Genomic DNA, 17,130 nt, shown 5'->3' on the forward strand with positions numbered 1-17,130 from the left:
CCCACAGCACCACCACAGCGTCCCTTAATAGTTAGAGTAGACCTACTTAAATCAATGAGTTTATGTAACTTAGGCTCACTGAGTTCACTTTGAGTCTACTCTGAATATTACTGGCATTGGCTATCACCGATAACTTTCTAAACCATTTGGTTTTACTTGGTTCAGTGCTTGCTTTCTAATAAAAAGGTAATCTTGCTGCAACCAGATGTAATGGATCTTGTAATTGTACAAAGGAAATCATTTTTAGATGTTTCAACAAAAATACTAAAATGTCTAAAAGTAATTGAGCAAGCATTATTTGCACAGCTGTTTCGTTCTCCTTTTCCCAGAATATTTTGGCTGTATTAGAAAAGCTGGCTGTAGTGGATAAAGTCACCTGTAGATTCAACACAGAACCAGCAACTCCCATGCATGTTTTTTATATACAAAAATATTGAGCACTTCCTATAGCCACAGCCACCCTTGCATAGCCACCCTTATATTTAATAATAATAATAATAATAATAATAATAATAATAATAATAATAATAATTTTTATTTATATCCCGCCCTCCCCAGCCGAAGCTGGGCTCAGGGCGGCTAACAACAATCAAAATAATCCAACATTCTAAAAACATTCATTATAAAATTAATTAAAATCAAATTAAAATCAAATTGATGGCAACCATTAAGCAAAATTCTGTGCAGATTGCCAGAGGAGGGGGTCAGGCTGCGCCCTGACCAAAGGCCTGGTGGAACAGCTCTGTCTTGCAGGCCCTGCGGAAAGATGTCAGGTCCCGCAGGGCCCTAGTCTCTTGTGACAGAGCGTTCCACCAGATTGGAGCCGCGGCTGAGAAAGCCCTGGCTCTAGTTGAGGCCAGCCTAACATCTCTGTGGCCTGGGATCTTCAGGATGTTTTTATTTGCAGGCCATAAATTTCTCTGTGGGGCATACCAGGAGAGGCGGTCCCGTAGGTACAAGGGTCCTAGGCCGTATAGGGCTTTAAAGGTTAAAACCAGCACCTTAAACCTGATCCTGTACTCCACCGGGAGCCAGTGCAGCTGGTATAGTACCGGATGAATATGATCTCGCAGTGAAGACCCCATAAGAAGTCTCGCCGCGGCATTCTGCACCCGTTGGAGTTTCTGGGTCAATCTCAAGGACAGCCCCACGTAGAGCGAGTTACAATAATCCAGTCTGGAGGTGACCGTCGCGTGGATCACAGTGGCTAGGTCAGGGCGAGAGAGGTAAGGAGCCAACTGCTTAGCTTGGCGGAGATGAAAAAATGCCGCCTTTGTTATAGCTGCAATCTGTGCCTCCATAGAGAGGGAGGTATCGAAGATTACACCCAAACTCTTAACGGACGATGCTGGCACTAATTGCACCCCGCAAGAGATGGGAGTTGCCCCCTCAATCCCATATCGCCCTGTCCCAGCCAGATGACCTCTGTCTTCGAAGGATTTAACTTCAACCGGCTCCCACGTAACCATCCAGCCACAGCTTCCAGACATCTGGTCAGTGTGTCTGGGGCCGAGTCAGGATGGCCATCCATCAACAGATAGAGTTGGGTGTCATCGGCATACTGATGGCAACCCAGCCCAAAACTCCAGACAAGCTGGGCGAGGGGGCGCATAAAGATGTTAAAAAGCATCGGGGAGAGAATCGCACCCTGAGGCACTCCACACACCAAGGAGTGGTGCGATGACAATCCCCCCCAAGCGCCACCCTCTGTCCCCGACCAGAGAGAAACGAGCGCAGCCATTGAAGGACTGTGCCCTGGATCCCCACGTCAGCAAGGCGGTGGTCCAGGAGTTCGTGATCGACCATGTCAAAGGCTGCTGACAGGTCTAGAAGAATCAGCAGCCCCGACCCGCCTCGATCCAGCTGCCTGCGGAGATCATCTGTTAGGGCGACCAGAGCCATCTCGGTCCCATGACCAGCGCAGAAGCCGGACTGGAATGGATCATTTACAATGAACTCTCACTTAAACAGAAAACCCCAGTCTGTATATAGTACATGATATTGCAAATTTCCATCCAAATTTAACAAGTAGGATTTAAGCAATTCTGTGTAAGTATCTACTAAAATGCATCCGATTTTTGTTCTCACTTGCAGGGGCAAGCTTCCCATGCCTAATTTGCTGCTAACTTCAGATTTGCCAGTTGACTGAAGAGATACAGCTGACAGCGATGAGGTTTCTTTATTTGGATCACTATTCATTTCATGAGTTCCTGAAAGAATTGAAGAACAGAAATACAATTGACAAAATTTGTTAAAACCAAATGTAATACAGGAATGTGAATAGGGTTGTTTTTTTTGGTTTTTTTTACCGGAGACATGTGCTCCCTATATCTTGGAGCATCTTTCTTATTTTTTATTTACTTGGTTTACTATTTCTCTGCCTGGGTAACTTTAGATCTCTCAATGTTATCCTGATGGCAGTCAGCAACTTGCAGCCCCTCAGTGTTCCTACAGCAGAGGGGGGAAACCTGTAGCCCTCCAGATTTTGCTGGACTCCAATTCCTATCATAGTCAACGTTCAGAGATGATGGGAATTGTAGTCCAGAAATACACAGGGCAGCATTCAGCTAACCCATTCTGCAAGCACAAGGATTTCTGGTTAAGCAGTGGGACTTGCCCCTCTGTTCTCTCCCTGTGTGCACCCTCCCCAAATCTGCTCCAGAAGGTTGAAAGAACCTCTAGAACAGATTTAGGGGGCATACTGTGGGGAGGAGAGGGGGAAATGTTCTATGGCACAAGCAGAAAACTTGTGCCGATGGAACATTCTTGTCATGCTGCTTTGGATGCAGCCCATCACTGTTCCACAGTGATAAAGTTAAATCTTAAACGTGGTCAAGCATTTCAGAGGGAATAGAGACGCTTTTTAATAGGGAAGCTTTTTAACATGCATCTGAAACAAAATTCTCTGATTGGGACAATTGAACGTTAGCTCTTTCATGAGCACAGGCTTTCTGAGTGGCTTGTCTCCTATTAAATTGCCATTACTCACTTCCAACAAAAGAGAGCTGTTCAGCTCTTTCTGGTTTAAATCAGTTGGTTTTATTCATTGATTTTGGGACAGGATTAGTGGAACGGATTGATCGGGAACGCTAAAAATGAGAGAGGTATCCTCGGATGAGGAATATTACTTTTCACACACATTAAATCAAATTAACCCTTGTTCCTTTCGATCGGTAAAGAGGATGGCCAGATGCAGCCAAGGAAAACACTTCCAGTCATTTCCATGGCTGTTTTAATTGGCAAAGCCTGCATGTCAGATTACTCTGTAATCCATACAAGAATGTTGTTGGGAAAAGATGAAGCATGCCTGACTTATCAGCCATATTCATCCTGGTTTCCTCAGAACATTGCAGCTGCAATGGACTGAAACTGGCAGCTCTTGGAGCGTTCTCAGACCGAGGACCACAAAAAGGTCTCTCTCATAATCACACCCTTACGGAAATGTCTCGAAACGCAGGCACACCTTGATCCACCATAATGAGGAGAGGCAAACCATGAATTTGAAAAGAAAGGGGGGAAAGGCTGGCTTGGATGCACTTCAATGAAATGGTTAGTTCCTAATTAATCTTACATGTTAACTGAACTGGAGCCAAGTACGCTTTAAAGTTGTGAAGTCTGGCACCCAAACCGTTCCAAGGCCAGGAAAGGGTAGTCACAGGAGATTGGTATTATGAAGGGCACTGGGTTGCCAGCTACTGAGTGAGCCTTGGAAATCCTGGCACAGCCCCACTTGCCTTTACTGCGTTCATCTGACATTAAAAACCCCCCTCATTTTTCAAGTTCTTCTGCACACAGGCAAGATACAGGCAATACACTTTTTTGTATAATGAAAGCAGAAAATATTTTTGAGAGCCATGCTGTATACCGGATTCTGTGCATCACACAAAGGCATGGAGCAGATGTTTTAAATGGTTTCACAAGGGCAGAGAAAGGTGGTCTGTCATGTTTTGGGGGCAATTTTTCTTCTAGCCAATGTCAAAAATGAAAGTTTGTGTTAGCATGAAGAAAATGCATGGCTAACAGCTTACACACGAACAAATTTCATGTACAGTGACTGATTCTGTGTAGAATTATTTGGCATAGTAGTGATGGAGCACCTGTAGCCTCAAAGAAAGGCAGTATCTGCCCATTTTTATTTGAAGGCAAACATATATTGTTAGAAATATATGGTTTCCTCCTTAGCGGTTTCCAAGATTCCTGGGTTTCCTCCTTATTAGTGGCCCCTCAATACAAAGATCTAAAATGAATATGATGAACAAGATTCATTTTCCTTGATGTCCTGCATGGAACCTGATGATCTGAAATAAGATCCCTTTAAAATAAGGAGTCTACCTTAAAATAAGGGCTATCTGGAAACTCTTTTTGTCATGACCCAAAGTAAGGTAAGGGGAGAGCTACTGATGCTTTGATTTACTTAGTCATCTTCCCAGTACAGTTCCAGAAACTTTCCAGTCTTGTCATCCAGGCACTGTTTTGGAAAATAACATAGAAGCATCATTTAGAATAGGATTTTCCAAACTTTCTAAAGTGTACAAAGCCTTTATGGGGTTTTTTTGAGGACCTACTGACTTGCTGTTAGGGAACTCCTTCATGTTTCAGATTTATTCCTTCTAAAATGAAGTTTTGGGGCGTTGAAGATTTTCAGATGCTAAAGCTCCAAAGAGTCCCTGGGTCTTGAACTGTTGATTTGGCAAAGCTAATAGTTGTGCATTTAATACCGGGGGGAAACAAAACAAAATATCTTTCAAACAATGATGGAACCAGCTTGTCCCTGAACTCTTATTGTTATTACCTTTTGACCACACAATGCTTCCTCAGTCAGAGATCTCTGTGGATTACTTGGGCAGGCATTTTACAACCCATCACTCAGAGGCTGAAACTGCTGCCATTTCACCTTTTGACTTTTTCACTCAAACAATTAAAAAGGCATATTCTTTCATGATTCTTTGCAGATTATTTTAAGTGAGTCCAAAGTTGTCTTTCTGTCCCTGCTGCAGTGGCAACAAAGATGCATTGTAAAGCAGAACTGTTTGCTTGACACCAGACCTGTTCAAAAAAGAGGAAACGCTAACCTTTCCCCCCCACTCAACTGCTGTAAATGTTTCACCTTATGAAAGCAGTATACAAAAGTGCATAGGAATCATTAAAAAAAATGTGTGTGTGTGGGGGGGGGAAGAAATAGAACCCTGATCAATACCTATCTGTCGTCCTCTTTGCAACAACTCCCCTATCCTCAAGGTAACAGTCTGGGGCAGGTATATGACCAAAACACGTTTTTAGTTCTGCCCTAAATGTGTTTTAATTCTCTTACTTTTCAAGAAATATATCAAAGAACCTTAGAGAGTTAATGAGAGAAAGGTTCATTTAGACCAGCATCCATTTCTCACAGTGGCCGATGGGGAGATGCAGAAACAGGACATCTGATGGGGAGATGCAGAAACAGGGCATCTGGGATGCAGCACACTTCCTACCTGTGAACCCCAGCAACTGATATCCAGAGGCAGATCTTCTCCAACTGTGGCAGGAGAGTGATTCATAAAATATCATTTTTAAAAACTGTGCTCCCTTATTTTCAAAGGAGGAAATGCATTTGCCTGTATTTTTCCTTTGAGTTTGCAGCTAGTCCAACAAAGGGCAGCAGAGCCACCATGGGGGAACGCCAGGACAGTTGTACTAGACTCATACAGAGCTCCTAGTAAAGTTCTGTGGAACGTATGGTGTGAGAACATATCTCCAGAGGCCTCTGCAAGAGCCCTAGGTCATGGTCTTATGTTAGCTACATACCGTTGAGTAAGGGACGTGGGTGGCGCTGTGGTCTAAACCACAAAGTATCTTGGGCTTGCCAATCAGAAGGTCTGTGGTTCGAATCTGCACAACAGGGTGAGCTCATGTTGCTCTGTCCCAGGTCCTGCCTACCTAGCAGTTCGAAAGCACACCAGTGCAAGTAGATAAATAGGTACCGTTGTGGTGGGAAGGAAAATGGGGTTTCTGTGCACTCTGGTTTCCTTGAACCAGAAGTGGTTTAGTCATGCTGGCCACATGACCCAGAAAACTGTCTGTGGACAAACGCCGGCTCCCTTGGCCTGAAAGCAAGATGAAGGCTGCAACCCCATAGTCGCTTTTGACTGGACTTACCCGTCCGGGGTCCTTTACCTTTACATACCTGCAATAGAATGAAGCTGTTGAATGGACTGCAAGTCTCCATGCTGCAGGTAAAGGGTGCCATTTTTTAATTCTCCTGTATGCAAAAAACAAACAAGCAAGCAAGTCACTGCAAGTAAAAAAATTATTGATGAAACATCATGTGATGTCTCTGCAAACAAATCAGAAGGAATACTAAATAAATATCCATTATCATCTAACCTCCCCACAAACTTTGTATAAACAAATCAGGATGTATGCTCAATAAATGGGTCATCTGGAAGTGACCTAAGCCAGTTTCAGTCTCAGCTCCTCATTTATACAATGGGAATGATGCTACCTTCCTTTCCAAACGGAGGAACTGCATTTTCAAATTTCAAGTACTATCTAAACAATAAATATTGCTGCAGCAAAGCAGGGTGCCAGTATGGCACTTCTCAGCTCTTTAGTATAATGGCTCATCCAAGCCAGGGCAGTCCGCAGATGAGGCAGCAGCAGGAGTCCTTCAAGTTGAACCCTGAATGGCTGAACTCAAAGGATAGATGGGAGTCAAAAGGAACAGGGTGGGAAAGAACAGTGGTTCCAGCTACAATAACAATGCAATTCTGTGCTTAGTTAATTTTGGCAGTAAGAATATGGTAATAAGTTTTGTTATGTTGATGTGGTGCCACTGAAAATCAACACACTTAGGGCTGTTTCCCATACTGCGTCATGGGAATGCTCCCATAATTCAATCCTATGTCTGAAAGTTTTTAACATGGTAAGTTATTATGCATGCATAATCCCCTGGAAAAAAAATATGTGCATGCATGCTAAGAATATGTAACTGGATTAGTGCTTGAATAACTTTTATTGCACAATCTCTATACCACAGCAGTACAAACTGGATTAGTAAGTACCGCGTCTCCCCCTAGAAGTAGCTATATGTTTAAAGTTTGACTTTCCTGTCTCCTAAGAACAGAGTATAGAAAGCAGCCTTAATAAGGGATATGAAATGGTGATTTTAGAGGGAAAGTAATAGAAAGCAACATGGTAAATCCTATGATTTATCACATCTCACCTAGCAAAGTGATTTGTGGGGATACCTCAGCTAGAGTGCTGCTTAAAGAGCCACCCTTCAGAAAATCTGTTTTTGAAAAAGTATCCTAGCCTCTTTTTCATATCAGCAAAATGGATCATGGGGCTGCATAGACACCACAAGGGATACTGGGTGATATTCAGCAGACCTGCTAAAATCAAATTACTTAAGCCCATTGGTTTTAATGTGTCTGCTCTGAGTATGTCTAATATTGGGTATACCCCAATATTGGTGCTGTCTTCCAAAGGCCCAACTGAGAAGCAGAGCCCATCAGAAAAGGCACTTGGGTTGTGATGTTCATGGAGCATATTGCAGGATAAATAGCACATTATTATATCCCCTCATACAGGATGTGAGCACTTGTTCAGTTGTTTTCACAAATGATGTTCCTGTAAGTTTTTAAGCAGGCATGTATGCTATGTGATTTACATTGTTATGAATTGGAGTGGGCAGACTTTTTACAATCTCTACATTCAGTGACGGGTCATAATTTGAAAAATTCACAAATTTCTGAATTTAATAAGTGCTGGGAACGACACCAGCTAACTTCCTCAAGGGGCCAGTCTGGTGGTGGTGGGTTAATGCTGATGGCCAACAATGGTGCTGATGGCCCCTCAATGGAAGCCATCAACCAGGCAGAAGGCTCTGGCAGGCACAGACGGAGGTTGCCAGGGTAACAGGGGTGTGTGATGTCACCACAGGAAGAGAGGGTGTCCTTTTACAGTAGAGGTTTGGGAAGCAGGGGTTTCTGGGAAGAAGAAGCAGGAAGTGGGCAGGATTCCATGTGGGGATTTGAAGGGCAGCAGCCTTGTTGGCTGGCTGGAGCAAGCTGTTGTGGGGGTGGTGCTTAGGATGCCTCTGAATCTAATGCTGTGCTGCTGGGGAGGACAAGCCCCCTCTTGGGATGTAAATGCTGTGAACTCCCTCTCCTTAAAATTCAGGTGTAAATATATGGAAACAAGCCATATTTCTAAGACACTGCAGACTCCATTGTGCCTTGGTTTTCCAATGGAAACACAACCCTGGGTTAGTGCCCAGAAGGCCCCTGGAGTCTTGCTACTGCTCAACAGAGATTGCTTTTTTAGGGTGGTATCTGTGATCAGCTGATCACGAATATTACAGAACAAGCATCAAAAGCAAGTTTGGAAGAGCAAGTCTTCTTATGGAAAACATGCTTTTGTTAGGTGGCTTTACATTTCTAAAACAGTGACTGGGATTAGCAGCTATGAGTGGCTGGTTAGCATGTTTTTGGGGTGTGCACTGCACATATGCTTTTTAGGAAAGTGCAAGTTTTTTTTTTAGCCCTTGAGATATTTAACACTATTTATAATGCTGTACATTTTAGCATGCAAAGCAGCCAGGAACATTCTTGGGGCTTCTGCTGAGATACTGACCTGCCAGGCCGCCAGTTTTCTGTGGGCAACATATTTTTTCAACTGCAGTTCCTTTGAAAAGGACAAGCAAATATGCACATGTAGTTTACATACTTTCTGTGGTTTGCATATTCTGTGGCTAAAAATATCCAAACCCCTTTTAGCCCACCTTCAGAATCAGACTTGAAGTTAGACTGGGATGCAGAATCCAGTTCTTGTGAGTGTCTCATCCTTCTTTGCATCTGGCAAAAAAAATTGAAAGAGAAGGAAACCTTAGACTTCAAGCATCTGACTTTGAGTTAACATGCTTGTCTCTGTTAAAGAGCAACAGCTCCATATGTCTCTATAAAAGGAGAAATGCACAAAAGCTTGGACAGGGCATGAGAACACTTATTAAATCCAATACTTGGTCAGGGAATCTTAAAGAAAATATTGTTTGATCTTGGATCCTTGCACCATTGAGAGAAGCAGACGCTTGTGGATTGTTGGCAGCTTAGCTTAGCTTGCTCATACTTTGCTATTCTAACTTTCTCAACATAAAAGGGTGCAAAGAGAATTTAGCCAAACTGGAATGAGAGTGGGTGGCCAATCAGACAAACCCCAATTCCCAGCACTGCAAGCTTGGACAAATGAGCAGGGTGTGGGACAAGTTGTAGATTTTCATTGCATTTGAGCTGGCAGAGTATGGTGCAAATCAGAAGAAAGGCACAGATGAACATGGAGCTGGAGCAAAATGTTATGGAGTTCTAGGAAAACATCTCACAGACATTTATTTGGTAAGCTTTCAAGTCTGGCATAGAGGTCCACGTTTATCACAGAGCAAAGCCTCATTCAGGGTTGAACTAAAACATTTTGCTGCCTGAGGTAGGGAGGCAAATTATGCTCTTGTCCAAGCTCCAACCAATTTATTTTGACATCTCAAGCAAAAAGAACCCCCACAAGCACCTCTCCCCACTCCCTGACAATAAAAATATAATAATAAATTGAATAATTAGCAATTTGCTGCCTTTGCATGACACCCCAAATCAGCAGTCTGAGGCAAATGGTCTCAGTCTGTCTAGTAGCTGGGCTGGGCGTGTTCTCATAAAGGACTGGAGATATCTGTCATTAACAATTTGCAGTCAGTATTCCTTCTTTGTTGGAATGTTCCTAGTTCACTGATGGCTTGAGGTAACAGCTTGCTAAGAAGTTTTTTTAAAGTACTTGCTGATGGAGAAAGGACTTGGTCACATCAGAACAGGCTCCTGATCAAACAACATGTAGCAGCAGCTCTGAATGTAGTTTTTTTTTAATCTCCTAAGAATATAATTCAATGTAAACTTACTCGAAAGTTCCATTGAATTAACTGGGCCTTACTTCATAGTAGGCATCTATAGAAAGGCCATTTTTATCCATTGTGATATATAGGCGGCAACCATTTTGCGTGGAGGTTGAATTCCTGGTCCCTGTGCCTGTCAGTAGAGGGCACATGAGCCTGCCCCACCCTGTTATACCCTGTTCTGTCCCCATTCCACTCCCTGCCCTCTTCTGGGTCAAAAATGACCTGCACATCGGTGGTCATGCATCAGTTAGATGCATGGAAAATGGTAGCCTTCTGTATTGTAAATAGAAAGCAAAGCCTTCCAGCTCATGAGCCAATGACATCACATTTCACATGATCTAGCAGGGCCAAGCCAGAGACGCCTGCACTCAAATCTATCTCAGGAGCATACTTCTATGGTTACTACTGGTTGCTAAGTTCTATAACTTGAACTGGGATCTAGTGCCTGAAGCACAGAATGCAGAGAATACTGCTGTGTTGACCAAGAAAAGGCAGAAGACCAGAAAGCCAGGTTCCTACTGTTGCTCCTATGATCCAGAAGGTTAATGTTTCCACTCAGTCAAAAGGCTGAGGTTGTACACTCCTGTTGCTTCTACTGCCATGCCAGCAATCTATAATTGGCTCAATAACATTCTTTTTGTTTGTTTCTCTGAGCTTCCCTGGGAAATACTTGAAAAAGGCAGTTCAAAACAACAACAAACAAATGGGTGAAATGTTTGCACCCCCTCCCATGCCAGTCCCACCATTTCTAAACAAAACACCAAGTCTTTTAGATGGGGAAAAATGGTAACAGGAAGCTGGGAAGACACAAGAGAGGTACTGTTTGCCTCTCCTTAAATTGAAATTATGCCCTTGTGTATGTTGCACAGTCAGAAGTATCACTTCCTGCAGAAATGTGTGTGATTGGTATCCTGGCTCAATTCAAGATGCAGAAGAAAGTACAAATAACATGCAGCTTTGTGGGAGATGACAGCTCATTCCAGAAGCAGCGAAGACTAGTTAGGCAGAGGAAACCATAACCCCTAGATCCAAATCTGAAGGAGTCTCAGCCTGACTCAATATGCAGAGACTTTAGTAGGATCAGTAGGGTAGGGTTTATGCTCAGACCATAAGGCTCCTAATTGCGAGCCCAGTCACAGTGCCGCCCACCCTGCATCAGTATCTATATGTAATGTATGATTAATAACTCAGGCAGACAGCGATCTGGATTTTAAAAATGGCCACAACCTTATTGATTATAGAATGTAGGTGGAATTTTGGCTCAGGCACTGGTTGTAGCCATTCCAGCCTCCTACTGGAGGGCTAGAACCGCTGCAGGGTTGTGCCAGGATTGTGGCCTCTCCAAGCGTTAATCTACTGAGTTGGCCATCCTAAGGCCATTCCTGGAAGCCCTATGGACCATCCGCCACATGCTTGGCTTCACGACAGGAACATCCACCAAGACTCCTTTAATGAGGTACCCTGAAAACGCCACTGGATCATACTGGGTGATGCACCACTTCACCCCACGATTGAATACTAGGATACCACCCAATGCCTTAACCACCAAAGTCGTGACAATTTGCTTCGAGGAAGGCAAAACCTCCAGACCAGCCAATTTATCTACAGGGGAAATTCCTTCCCGGCTCCAAATATGGCAACCATCTGTGACCACAGCAAGGTCAGGAGAAACATGGGAAGCAAAATAAGGTTAAACTGCGAATGAAAGGAATGGAGGATTGTTAAAGCAGCAACCTGAAAGGCAGAAAATGTTTTAGAACAAAATGAAATTGATCTGGAAAATAAAGAAGATGAATGATATGGGGTGGGTGGGTTGCTTCTCTGCCAACTGTGTTAAGACTGGACAGGGCTGCCAGCTTTTATACCTGGCCAGCTGCAAGAGTAAGCGTGCAGTCAATGTCTTCTCAGCCTGTGAGGCACACCCACTAGGCAGGTCACTGATTGGCCCATTTGAGATGCTGGAGGAGGTGGGAACTTGAGCCGGATGTCCAGGAGGACAGAGGAATTTCCCTAACAGCCACCTGGCCATGTGTGCTCTGTTCTCACTGTCCAGGGATTGCGGCTGAGCGCAAAGGGCGGCAACATGCACCCACCCAGGAAGGGGTAAGTGTCCATTCTCTATTCTCTAAGGTGTAGGGAGGAGGTGGCTAAAGTAAAGGAGTAAGTTCTGCCATGACATCTGCAATAAGGGAAACAGGGAGGGAGGAAACACAAGCATTTCCTACTGCCTTCTGAGGAAGCTTGGAAGAAAAGTCTTGACTGAGAATGACTGAGGCACTATAGCAACCATTTTCAAAAAAAATATTGGAACTAAACTGAGATCAGTGGAATGAACTGGTTGATATAGGAACAAAGGGAGCCTTTTCTTCTCATTTTTTTTTTAAAGCAACTTTAGGAGAATGAAAGTTTAAGTGGAAGATTGGTGGTGGTAGTGGAGGAGGAGGAAGGGCTATTTAACCTTTCTTCCACCATTTTCCACATTCATAATCACCATTCATAATCACCACATTCAGAAAAAGCATCTGAAGAGAACATGGTTAAGCAGAAACACTCCATGCTTCCTGTTGCCAGTTCCTCTCAAACTGTATCTTGAAGCTGTTTGATTTTAAACAAACATACATACAAACAAATGGAAAATATACATGTTTGCATGATACATCTAATTTGGCTCTAAACCTGTCTTTCTCCAGCTTGATTCTACTGCTTCCTTTTTTTTTCTACCCACAAAAGCGAAACATACTTCCAAACAATAACGCCTGTTGCTCTTCCACAATACTTCAATTCAAGCTAAGGTTATGGGACCATCACCTGTGGATAAACTATCAAATGCCAGGAATTGAAGGTTCACCATCTGGTCCATTGAGTGAGTTCCAGACAGTGTCATTCAAGTGTAGTTGTGGAATGTCAGGCCAAAAGGGGGCATGCCCTCTTTTAAAAAAGCAATGTTATGGTCATTACTGAATGCAAAATGCAGAGTTTCTTTTTCTGAGCAGAATTTGATTTCAGCGCAGTGGAATTTGATTCCACTTTGGTCTCACAAATGAGCCAGGAATATTAATTTTATTAGTACACAAATGTGAGGGGAAATGCCTTCCGACAGCCCTTTTTAAGTTTCCCTACATTTTTCACAACTGAAAATCAAAGTTTGTGGCTGTATCACTACAATAAGGGTAAACACAATGTCTGCAGTGCTTTAGAATTAAATGGCAGGCAAGATTCTCATTACCTTATCAGTTAGCCACACAGGTAACAATCCAGTGTAAAACTGTTCTCCTTTTGGAAATTCACAAACAATAAAATGCCACGTTCCTCATTTTGCCAGGACTAGAATGTTCAGTACAATCCTATGCATATTTACTCGGAAGTAAGACCCAGTGTCTTCCAATGAGGCTCACTCTCTAATAAGTGTGCTTAGGATCACACACTTACAGTCAATAAGTAACACTGTTATTGGGTGAAAGGGAATCTCCTGTGGTTGCACTTCATGTTCCAAATGGGCTCACTCTAAAAGCAAAGACTCAGTGGCATTTGCACACTAACTTCTTCCTTTTTAGTTTAAGCAGTAATGCTTTGAACAAAGGGGTTAGAAAGTCAAGTGCTCCCAAGACAGATAGATCAGCTCAGGATTCCACCCTGAACCTTCACATTTTCTGCTCAATATCTATTAGTATCTATAATATTGAAAATTCACTTGGATGCCCAGAAAGAAAAGAAATTTTAAAAAGAGTATCCACATGATTGCTCAGAAACCACTATGGGATTCAGTCCCATTGATTTCAGTTGCATGGGCTCTATTCAAAGTGCTTCAAATACTAATGTTTAACTGGATAATGCTCAGAGTTTTAAAGGACCAGTTGTGACTGGTGTCGCATTTCAAAAAAACAAATTGATTCTGCAACAGATGCAACAAGCTTGTGTTTAATATAAATCTGCTTCCCCTGGCTCCCTGCAGAAAGCTTACATCCAAGGATCAGTGAATTTGCTAATCCTTCCCCACTTAACATGTAAGTGGTACTATAGAAAGGGATAGCTCTTTGTTGCAGTATCCTCTTCCAACAGCAGCTGGCTGCTATTCCTACTTCCATAGAAGGGTACATCCTGGGTCCTAAGCTGTGCAGGCAAACAGAGGCTCTCTACTGGCATAAAGGACTAAACTGGTAGCAGGTAGTTTGGCATCAATTTTTTAAAGTACATTTTATGATTTATTTATTTTTTAAAAAATTCCTTAAAGCCCTGCTAAGGAAACTGCCGTTAGTGAGCAAGATCACATTGATGATTTTCTTTGCTGTTGCTGAACTTTTAAAAGAGAATTGTGTTTTAAGTAGTGCTTTTTTCAGGGGTTACTCAAGGGTATGCAGTACCAGCACCTCTTTTTTGGGGGGGGTTAAAAAGTGTGACCCCCAGTAATTACCTCATGATAAGTACTGGCACCTATTTTTCTAGAAAAAAAGCACTGATTTTTAGTATTTTAAAAAAATTATTCATTCAACTAAAATCTCATGCATCATGTTTATGGGAGCAATGAATACAAAAAATAGATTGGATGGGAATATTAAATTATTGCACTCAAACAGGATTATAGGAGCATATTTCCTTCTTTGCTTTCCCTAATTCTTCTAAAGCATTAATACAGTCAAAGGGTGTTGTTTGTGATGCACCACCACAGAGGCAAAGCAGAGAGACTCTAAAACAATCTCTTTGGTGACAAGCCTTAAAATCTTTGGTCTAGCAGCTATTCTGTGGCTCCTGCTCATCTTTTCAAGAGAAGAGGCTATACAAAACAAACTATTTCTGTACAAATCCAAATAACCATTTATTTTGGTAAAATTTATACCACCAGATTCTACTTTTAGCCAGGAAGTGCAAACAAAGCATGGAGACAGCTTGTTCCCTGACCCCAAATTCATTCTGTGTTGCTATAGCATCACCCTTGAGAAAATGGGGCTGGCTCTTTTCCTCTCCTTAGTCCTGCTCAATGGGCTTTTGTCAGCTGTTGAATTATAGCATTAAAATTTAAATACTACAGATTTAATGGAGGATTATTATGACACCCTGACACATTCTTTCTGTTGCTGCGGGAAACAAACTCAGAGAATGAGCGGAAGACATTCAAACAACAACAAGGAGCTTTTAAGCCACAGCGATGTTGCATGTACATATATTTGGTAACAAGAGGAAAGGCTCCAACCTTGATTATTATTGTTTCTGTACCAAAGGAGACTGCAAAGCTGCACGGATCACAAACCCTCTCAAATTAGGGTTGCTAACAATTGCATTCTCCCCCACTGATTGTCATTCCTTTTGCAAACTCATTTGTTTTGTATTCACTGAATGGAACTTTTTGTTTTACCTGTTCTTGGCCAAACACATATAGAAGGGGTGTGTGCATGCATACACATGTGTGTATTCTTCCATAGCACACACACATTGATTCATGAAATGAATGAAGGGGAGAGGGAGAAAAAGCTGTAGCTGGCAGTCCCTGAATGCTGAGTTTGCATTGCATAGTTGTATGTATCTTTGGGAAAGCAGATGAGAGTAGAGTCTATACAAAGAGAATCCCATCATGGGAAAATTCAGAAATGACAGGCCGGATGCTGACATTTTACCCCTAGCATCCCTTCAGATACTGCACAAGGCCTCCAGGAGCTGCACAATACCACAACTCATGATGTTTTGTCAACAGCACCTGCTGGTTCTAATGCTAGTGGCAGCAGCACGAGGCCACAGCACCCTGTGGTGTAACATTCCTGCATTTTTCAGAGAATGAAAATCACCCTACAATGCACAATGCTACGTGATGCATTTATTATTATTTTTTGAGACATACTTCTGGGGCAGAGAGGAGAGGGTGGGGTACTCAGCATTCTATATGCCTCTTTACAGCAATAGAAATGTACTTAATGAAAAGGATGCAACACAATTCAAACAGCAAGACGGCAACCTCTTCTTTGGGGAAATTTTAAATCATAACTAAAACATAAATAATTCCCATTTCAAAATCGCATAAGATAGTCTTTATTAATCATGATATTATTTACACATTTAGTCTGTGAAATGTGTATACTCAAAATTGGTAAAGATTCAGGCAACACACAAATAAAGATAGATTTTGGGATGACGTGTAGGGGGAGGAGAGGTAGGAAATCTTGTGCTAGCACTAATTTTGCCCTATATTTTGAAGTCTAGATGAAAGGGAAAGGTACCCACTTCTAAGTACCTAATCAATACAGAAGTAAGTATACATCAAACCTTTGCTCGTGGGGGGAGAAGGGACATCCTGTTTTCTCACACGAAAGCATGGTGGCCATTTTGGGTGCCATGATCTTGTGTGATTTTGCACCAAGATCTTGCCCAGAAAAAAAGCAAAAATGCAAAAATAAAACAAAAACCCAAAATAGCTTCTTCCGGGCTGCAATCTCACATGTGCATCCCCTAAGCCATGGGTAGGCAAACTTGTAGTGTCATGTTTACAGGATCTCTTTCTGTCCCAAATGAATGAGGATATGCAAAGCTTATACTCAAAAATTGCATCAACATACAAATGCTAGATGGTAAAGATTACCTCATTGGCCCTGGAAACATTATCTAACCCACCTCTGCTGTAAGTTTTTCAAGATAGATTCCTGAGTTAACAAATAACACTGTTCTGGCGGGGAGATGGGATGGATTGCATACCTGGTTGATCTCGGTTAAATTATTCTGCTGCCCAAGGTGAATGTCGATGTCTTTTGTTGAGGACTTTCTTCTTTTTACTTTTTTTGCCAGTGAAGTGTCGGTTTGCCTGAAGGATGACTCCTGTAATAAACAACAGAAAGCTTATAAAAGGAAGGTGGGGTATAAAATTCATAAATATATATTTTTAAGTTGGATTTGATGGATTGATTGATTTCAGAATGTATAAACTGCTATACATTCAGTGAACACCCAGACAGTTTACAGAAATAAGATACAAAAACATAATACAAAATACAAAACTTTATTTATATATTTATTTTAAAACAACAAAATTTATTTACTGTTTGATTGTTAGGTGTTTAAAATATGCCCTTGCAAGTGAGTTCCAAAGATTTCCCTCTTCCTTCAGCATTCGAAAAGACCACACATTTGGTAAGTTAAAAATTGCTTTACTTACAAACTCTTCAAAGGTCTGGTTCATGTGTTTTTCCAAACACCAGTCAGAAAAGTTGCACGGGTAGTAAAATTTAGCATAGTTA

The 17,130-nt window shown here is 42.1% G+C and overlaps 1 protein-coding gene across 1 annotated transcript in view; it reads right to left on the minus strand.

Moving 5' to 3' along the window:
• Positions 1-17,130, minus strand: part of LOC308583308 (uncharacterized protein) — a gene marked incomplete at its 5' end in the record, with an annotated part of 116,051 nt that overhangs the window by 61,011 nt on the left and 37,910 nt on the right. The window contains 4 exons of the mRNA XM_081187120.1: positions 2,089-2,210; positions 6,164-6,238; positions 8,762-8,834; positions 16,592-16,711. Of these exons, the coding sequence (XP_081043246.1) occupies positions 2,089-2,210; positions 6,164-6,238; positions 8,762-8,834; positions 16,592-16,711 (390 nt within the window). The remainder of the gene's footprint in view (positions 1-2,088; positions 2,211-6,163; positions 6,239-8,761; positions 8,835-16,591; positions 16,712-17,130) is intronic.

This window comes from Podarcis bocagei (assembly GCF_964188305.1).
Source record: "Podarcis bocagei genome assembly, chromosome: 3".
In the NCBI taxonomy this organism is placed as follows: Eukaryota; Metazoa; Chordata; class Lepidosauria; order Squamata; family Lacertidae; genus Podarcis; species Podarcis bocagei.